This window comes from Pavona decussata, unplaced genomic scaffold, assembly GCF_977016875.1.
Source record: "Pavona decussata unplaced genomic scaffold, jaPavDecu1.1 SCAFFOLD_44, whole genome shotgun sequence".
In the NCBI taxonomy this organism is placed as follows: Eukaryota; Metazoa; Cnidaria; class Anthozoa; order Scleractinia; family Agariciidae; genus Pavona; species Pavona decussata.
Window position 1 is genome coordinate 435,001 of NW_028145466.1, and position 8,532 is coordinate 443,532.

General features: G+C 41.9%; 2 protein-coding genes and 1 pseudogene across 2 annotated transcripts in view; all 3 read right to left on the reverse strand.

Moving 5' to 3' along the window:
• The window catches only part of LOC146482700 (uncharacterized), a 1,062-nt gene extending 679 nt beyond the window's left edge, over window positions 1–383 (reverse strand). The window contains exon 1 of the mRNA XM_085106735.1: window positions 1–383. This exon is cut by the window's left edge and continues 679 nt beyond it. Within this exon, the coding sequence (XP_084962861.1) occupies window positions 1–119 (119 nt within the window). The 5' untranslated portion in view covers window positions 120–383.
• A 2,475-nt stretch (window positions 384–2,858) lies between these two features.
• On the reverse strand, window positions 2,859–3,913 carry LOC146482701 (uncharacterized). Its single transcript, XM_085106785.1, has one exon. The coding sequence runs from the start codon at window positions 3,725–3,727 to the stop codon at window positions 3,119–3,121; it is 609 nt and encodes a 202-aa protein (XP_084962911.1). The 5' UTR covers window positions 3,728–3,913; the 3' UTR covers window positions 2,859–3,118.
• Window positions 3,914–6,384: 2,471 nt separating this feature from the next.
• LOC146482702 (uncharacterized) lies at window positions 6,385–7,936 on the reverse strand (annotated as a pseudogene).
• Window positions 7,937–8,532: the final 596 nt, after the last annotated feature.

Here is an 8,532-nt window from a genome sequence, read left to right on the forward strand (position 1 = left end):
CGAAGCGGTGACGGGCTTTCTTGTTTAGGAGCACTTGATGCAGTGGGTGAAATCAACAAGAAAGCGACGAAGATTACTCGGTAGCGAAAGCGGAAGTACTTCCGGTCGTGGGAATACATTTTAGACTGGTCTTTGTAGCTCTCTTCTCACTGTCGATCGGCGCCTATACTGGTCTCTGGGATAAGCGTGAGTTGAAAAATCGCAAACAGCATCACTGAGCAACATATATATAAGAGAAATTGAGCGAGAAAAATATCGTCAGCGGCTACTTCGAAGTGCAGGACTTTTCTTCATTAGGCTTGCCGATCATGTGATTCTATATTAAAACCAATCGAATGTCTGTCACATCACGCCATATTTCCCGGAAAAGCCCCTATAGCAATGCGCATGTCAATACAAACAACAGTCATTGGGAAAATAACCCCGGGCAGTAATAGAAGATTTTTTTTTTTTTTTTAATATCTACCAACACTTTATTATTAGAAATAACTTGTGTGAAACAAGCTAAAACTTAGAACGTTAAAAAACAGACATACGTGAAAATAATTGTCAGAGAAAACTTTGAAATCAGTTGTTTGTCAAAACAAGATCAGTGAGATGAGTCAAATCGAAGCTGGTGGACAGTATTTCCCTATGGTTGCGTTTATTACGCTCTGTATATCAACTTTTTATATTTATATCAACTCGCAACTTGTTATAATTGTTTCAGTTTAGGACATTTCTATGAGTTCTCATCAAATAGAGAGGAACTATCAGAGTCAATCCTCATTTTCATAATTTCGAGGTTAGTACTATACTTGGCGACTTCTCTGCGCACTTCCCATGTATTGTTCTGTAGCACTCTGGACCTTTTAAGAGTTTCCCCAGTAGATTTATAGGCCCCATAACAGTAGCCAACAAAAACGACGCTACAGAAGCATGAAGCGAAGAACGCCACAGGATACTCCGTGAAAAGCAAGCTCGTACAAACGGCAGCACTGGCAAAACCGCTGGTAAGATACCACATTCTGTCGCGTATTCCCCGCTTTATATCCTCGCGAATACTGTTAGTCAATTCATCGAGGACGCTGGCACAGTGACTTAGTTTTTTCACCAGCGTGTCAATATCCCTTACAATGTTAGTTGTGTTGCCATGTTTCCACTGTGCTTCATTCTGCTTGTCTAGAAAATCTTTGACGTAAATGAGTTCTTCTTGCACTAGTTTTAAAGATTCATTCCGAGAAGGATCCTGAGTCGGAGAAATCAACAAGAACGCGATGACCAGATCCCAAAAACGACTGCGGAAGTACTTCCGGCCTTGAAGAAACATTTTGAACAGTCGAGTATTTGTTCGTAATCAGTTGCTTTCCTGTTGTTTGATAACCGTGAATTGAGCGGTGAAAACTTCGAACAGTATTCACACTTGTACCGCAGCGATAGAGATGCGTCGAGAAAATGGAACTAGAAAAGAAAGCGGTCGTGTAATGTGCACGACGTGACTACAATCTACAATGTCCAATCGCATGTCACGTGAACAAGTACCTGTAACGTCACATCAGTCACATGTCACGCCAAATTTCCCAGAAAACAAAGAAGTTCGGCAGAAAGCTCAAAACATTCGGAAAGGGGGATGGGGCTATGAGTTAGCTGTCGCTTTCGTTTATCAAGCGATTAAGGAAGAGTACGAAAGTGAAAGTAAACAGAGGAATACCCATGCCCTACGTCAATTGAATACGAACAACGAAGTTGAAAGTTAATCGGGGAAGTAATAGCCTGCGAACACAGACGTATTTCCGGCTGTCGCTTCTCTCCGCCGAAAAATATATATATTTTTTAAATTTTATTTTGCGGCGGAGAAAAGCGACACCGGAAATACTTCTGTGTTGGCAGGCTAAGGAAATAACCGTAGAAAATCACAACTTCGGAAATCGGCAATTAATAGTAATATATCAGTAGAAATATAGCATAAGGAAACAATGAAATCTGAAAATGTTTTCAGTTATCTAACTTAGGGAACTTGTCATAACAATAAGTCGTACCATGTCTGGGGTAGAGGAACACCACCTATCTCAAGAGCGTTACCGATAAAATATCATTGGCTTTAATTTAAAATCTGAGAAAGAATAGTGAGGTTTGAATCTCATTGTCATTTTGTACTGCTGGATAGAGAGGTGGATATGCAAAAAAGACACCATATTTTTTGCGAGGTTTATCCCTGAAGTGGGGGGGGGGGGGGGGTCCAGGCAGAGGCCATTGGGGGGGGGGGGGGTCCAGGCAGAGGTCACCATCTTTTTTGTGGTTTGGTGGGTCCTGTTCGAGTATAGTAGTTTTGACCACTTTTTGATGACTCAAAACTTTTGAGACAAGTCAAAGGGTTCGTCTGGTTTCCTTATCGTTATTTGCGGAACGCGCGTTCGATTAATTTTTACTCTGATTGCCGCTTTTGTAGGAGAAGAAGGGAAATAACTGATCAGGAAAATTACTAACAAGTTGTATCAAACGCATCCTTCGAGATCTTACCTAAGGACTCTTTGTTCCCGAGTTTTCCTCGCCTCGACGCCACTCTCTCTGACTCTGTAGGTCTACAAAGAGAGTCACCACACGACCAAAAGAAAACAGGAAAGTAAGAGGGGGAGGTTATCTTAGAAAGTAACGAGATGTAAACACTAGAGAAAGGAAAGACTCACTGAAGTATTGCGGAAGGTGACAGGCCATACAACATTTATAAATATATATTAGTAACTGTTTATGTAAATCCGTCACGTTTCACGGAACCGAAACTTCCTGAGAATAATATTTCAGTCACGTCCGAGGTTCGAATGTTTGTTCTCGGTCTGATCTGGATCTCTTACAACACACAAACACAAAACAATTTAGTATAAGGAAATGTAGAGATTTATTGCTTTCACCAAGGTGGTGATACTGCAGTCTAAAGTCACTGAGTGACATATAACAACGGACTCAAAGTCTTTAAAAATGAAATTACAAGTTTGACTATTCTTGAAACGGAAGCTTGCTCAGTATATCGAGTCATGCTTTTATTTCGTGCGTTCCCCAATAGCTTAAGGTTTCAGAGTTGGAAATGCTAGAAATCAATACGTTTGCAGGTGTCCGTCACTAGATCCACGCTGTTAATTGTTTAACTCACTTGACATTTTTCGATTTTAAGGTTAGAGCGATACTTTTTGATATCCTTGCACAGCTCTGTTGTGTCTTTCTTCAACCGTTCAGACTTTTCGCGAGCTTTTTCAACAACATTTAGGGCATGACCAGAGAAGGCCACACCAACTAACCCAAAAACACAAGTAACAACGATTACCACAGTATTCTTTGTGTAGAAGGAACTCACACTCACAACGGCAGCGGCAAAACCGTACACTGCAGGCGACCATATTCTGCGGCCTAAAGTGACATCCTTGTTGTTATCACTATGAATCACGTTGGAATAGCGACTCATTTTTGCGAGGGTTCTCTCGATATCTCCTCCTATGCTCGCTCTGTTATCATGTTTCCATTTCAATGGCACAATATTCTTGTCCAGATAATCTTTGATGGGAACAAGTTCCTCCCGAAGTAACTCAAACTCATATTGATGCGTGTCGACATCTCGTCGAAAGTTTTTTGCCCGCTTGAATGATTTGTAGTTCTTATACAATAAGTAGCTGGAAAGAAGAATCATGCTCCCTCCTCGAACAAAATTTTTCACCTTTTCCACGACGAAGGGAATCCTGAAGATGAGGCTTGCCATCAGGTTTCGTTGTCCTCTCGGTGTCCTGTCGTAACAAACGTGTACTGGTTACGGAGGAGTGATGACGTGATGTTTTGAGCCAACATTTGATCACGTGCTCGGTTGCACAAGATTTATGAAATATTAATACGTAACGGTGATACTGATAACAGGAGTAAATGCGGAAGATGTGCCTACAATCTGCATTTTATGTACCAATCGCGTGACACGTGAACAAACACCTGTAATGTCACATCGGTCACATGTCACGTCATATTTCCCAGAAAACACAGAAGTTCGGAATAAAGCCTCTGAGTCGGGTAACTGTAGCCATCCGATTTTCAACTGCAGTGAAAACCTTTGTGCTTGATAATATATTCAAGATTTAGGGCTTTGTTATGGCATTCCACACGGGCGATTTGTCACTTGGGGAAGAATGCCCAAAACACTCAGAAAGTATGAGTTAGCTGTCGCTTTCGTTTATCAAGCCATTAAGGAAAAAGTACGAAAGTGAAAGTAAACAGGGGAATGACCATGTCCCACGTCAATTGAATACGAACAACGAAATTGAAAGGTCATCAGGGAAATAACCGTGTGAAAATAACAAAGAATCGGCAATCAATAGTCATGAGTGAAGCTCAAAAAAAATTGACCTTATTTATTACTCGAAACTTTTGAGACAAGTCAAAGCGCGCGTCTGGGTATTTTTATCGTTATTTGCGGACGGCGCGTTGGATTAATTGGCATTATTTCCATTTCCGATCATGTTAGAGCCCAGGAAAAAAGGACGACTTTAGACAAACGATGCACTGAACGGTGCATTGAGGTCCGGACGGTTGAGGGTTATTATACTTAAATTCATTGACTGAAGAAGGAAATTCGGAATAACCCGGAACGTTACTAGTTAATAAAGTTCTATCAAGTCGTGTCAAATGCATCCTTCCAGACCAAAGGGAAGATATGACCCAGATATCGGTTAGCCTGCGTAGCAAGCGTTTCCGTGCTGTTTCGGAGCAAAGATCTAAAGACCGAGGAACGTGATTCTCGGTTTTGGCCGCGCGAGAAATGAAACGAGAGCCACCCCTTCCCCGCTTACTCGCGCCATTTTTGGCGCGGTCCTTGCTCGGAAACAGCACGGAAACGCTTGCTACGCAGGCTAGATATCGGTGGGCAAGGTAAACAAATTAAACTGGCGAAGAAAATGTTCTCTTTGCTCCCGAGTTTTCCTCGCCTCGACGCCACCGCTATGTGCCCCTCGGTCTCCAAATGGGTATCAAATTTCCAAAAGAAAACACGAAAGTAAGAGGGTGGGGTGGTTGGGGGGAGGTGGGGAATAACGAGGTGTAGACACAAGACGAAAGACTCACTGAAGTATTACGTAAGGTTAGTTGGCAAGTTTTATGTTAATCAGAGACGTTTCACTGAACCGAAACTTTCTGAGAACAAGACGCGTATGTGAGTGAACTTGGGATTATTTCCTGGCATATCCAGCTGTAAACGCCAGAAAGTCAACATGATGTAATCTCAGTTGTCATTTGTCGATTGTTTTACAGCTCTAGCATAGTACAAGCAAGGATATTGTAAGCATTCTATATTCCTGGTCTAAATTTTACCCTCTCTCTGTTTTTTACGCCTGTAGTCTCCCTTTGGGAAGCCCAATTAATAAGACTTGTGTCACGCCCGACGTTCGTTCGATCTTCTTCCCTTTCCTTCAAACGAAAAAGCTTTTAGTGTGTTTAACGATTTTGTCTGCTCCCAGTCTTGATCTCTTAATGAACACACACATACCATGCGGTAACAGTACACAAAGAAAACAAGTTGGTATAAGATATATTCGATGACCAACAGTTATTTCCATAAGTTGTGTTTATTAAAATTCTCATGTTCACTAAAATGAGTGTACGAGCGTATTCGGTGAAATTCCACTTTACGACCGGCCAGCTAATCTTGACTGGATTACCTCGCCTCTAAGTATTACTGTTTTTGCCCCGCCGAAAACTCATGCAGTCACTTTCTATTGTTACTGAAACCCCGCCACTAAAAAACTTAATTTTTTTGGCACAGTATATACACTTAACACTGTAATGACATCATTACTGCGTTTTAAAGTTCCCACTCCTCAAAAACTAAGAAAAAGTAAAAAAACAAAAATATTGATGGATCAAAATGTAGCATACAAAAAATTTTAACGAAGTCTGACAATACAAGTACATCCTACACATCAAACCGATGAGCTATAGTATAGCACTTCCCTATAACTTGTAAACTTAGAGATCATGGACTTGACTTAATTCAACTTGCCTGAACCGACTACTGGCGCTCATGAATACACCATTTAGCCTAGGCTTGTTTTGCGATCCTCTGTCCCGAGCCTGGGTGTCTCCCCCCACCCCACCCAATTTCCTGATTTCTGGAACGTCGAAGTTGCGACATTGAAACTTATAGGTATATAGAACGTCCAAATTTTTTCCATTGCATGGGTGTAACGTGGTTTTTCCGTTTAGGTATGCACAGGAGGGCGTACTGAAGCAAGCGCCGAAGGCGCGAGCCTCTAGGGGGGGGGGGGGTGGGGGCATGCTCCCCCAGAAAATGGTTTAGTTTCAGGGCCTCAGAAATGCCATTTCCCATTTTCCCCAGGGAGAAGTTTCATAAATCAAAGCATAAAACAACACTAACTATTCAGTTACTTTGTTCTTTATTTGTCAGCCTTTGGTACTACTGATATAAGTGCATATTGGACTTGTGTATTGTAAACTGTAAATGTGGCTTCAGGAAAAGGGCGAGACGTCTCCCTTTACGACGGGAAAATTCGGAAACTAAATTGTCAATATCCACATTCTTGTGCTTGTGTATGTGGAGTCATACAGCCTCTCCTTACTTATAGTGTAAGTGTTTCGACCATCACCGTTGAGATGACTGGGTTTTAAATTTTCATATTAAAATGAATAGTGCAATATTCACACAGTCTTCTTTTCGTAAAATAGCAGCAATAATAAGAGAAAACTTTTGCATGATTGTGTATAGGTCGCTTTTCGCCAAAAATCTATAAGACAATAAGTTTCGAGGTGCGTACGTGCGTATATGGTCGCTACGCCCCTGCGTTGTCAGATGAAGTTATATAGCGTAAAAATTACCACATTAAACGAATACAAGAAAAAAATGATCGACGAATTATAAAATTTCGTACTAGTAAAAGTCGCCTCTCAATTTGGCGACCTCAAGAATTGCGTGATAGTTGGTGATTTCAGTGCGCATTTGCGCTGCACCTTCCCATAGCAGATCGAGGTTTTGAAGAGATTCGCTGAGAAAAAAGGAGCTCCTAACGTTGAAAACAGCGGTACCAAGGCTAACACCACATACAGCAACTATCACAGCGGGATTCCCAGAAAAGAATGAGCCCGCACACGCGCCAACAGCAGCAACACCGTATGTAACAGACCATATTCTGTCGCTTGAGCCCTGCTTGGTGTCATGGTAAATAGCTTCAACCAGCTTTTTTAGTATGTCAGAGTAGCCACTCAGCAGTTCAAGTAACTTTTCAGCATTTTTCGGCACGATAGCGATGTTTCCATTTTTCCACTGAGGCACAATTTCCGTCAAGAAATCTTAGATAGGTTTTAGTTTCACTTTCAGTAAGTCGAACTCTTGCCGATGCTTCTTGACGGTAATCTTCAGTTGAGTCGCCCGATCATACAGCTCTATGCTCTTATACCCAAGGTATACAGACCAAACGACCAGCTCTCCCTTACTGGCGAAAGATTTCGCCTTGTCCATCAAGTTTGGGATCTTTTGGACAAGGTCTTTCACCCCTTTCGGGATGTTGTCTTGCACTGTTTTCCAATCAGCTCCTTCAATTAACTTGTACATGCCTTGGAAACAGTCCACTAAGTTGTTCAAGGAGTCTGTATCTTGAACTATAGAAGCCAATTCCATGTTTTTCATCCAGGTACTCGCTACCTCAGCGCATCCTTTCGGCACGCTCACTGCCTGAGTTGTTGAAATCAACAACAGCAGAGGCAGAGCGAGAAATTGAAAGCGGAAATACTTCCGGTCTCTTGTAAAGATCATGTTGCGAACTGAAAGAGTTGTGGCGTCCGTCTTTTTGTTCGTCGGATCAACAGCTGACCTGATGGAGCTTGTGAAAGTACGGATTGAAACCTCGAACAGATCAGTGAGTGCAACTAACTGTAAGGGAGAGACGACGAACTTGAGGTAAACCAATAACGATTGTAGCGCGCGTCTTGTATCTAAACGCACAGACTCAATTTGAAGTTCTAATCGATCTACTCGCATCTGATTGGTTCCCCAGATCAGACGACATCACGTCATCTTTCCCGGAAACGGAAGTAAGGTTCTTGGAAGCAATTGAAAGCTCGAGGTAGTTTCCCTCAGCGCAATGGGGGATCGGGAGGAGGATGATATCCACTGTCAAAGCTACATGCATCTGTGCCTCCTGTAAGGGCATAATAAATTAATATAACAATAGAGTTGATGTTCGCGGGCGTAAATATGTTTTTGGCCCGACTCAGGCTCATGCGGCTCGGGCTAAAATTAAATGAGTTCTGAGAAGGGCCAAAAACATATTTACGCCCAAGAACATCAACTCTATTACTATTATAACAACATATGTGCGTGAACTTGGGCTTCTTTCCTGGCATATCCAGCTGTAAACGCCAGAAAGTTGACGTGATCTGAAAATCTCAGTTGTCATTTGTCGATTGTTTTACAGCTCAAGCATGGTACAAGCAAGTATATTGTAAGCAATGTATATTCCTGGTCTAAATTTGCATCTATCGGGCCAACAGGATTTAGCAATATCTTGTGTT

Bases quoted from the DNA above. Each gene is read 5' to 3' on its own strand.
- LOC146482701 (XM_085106785.1), bottom strand. From the start codon at position 3,727: ATGGCAAGCCTCATCTTCAGGATTCCCTTCGTCGTGGAAAAGGTGAAA.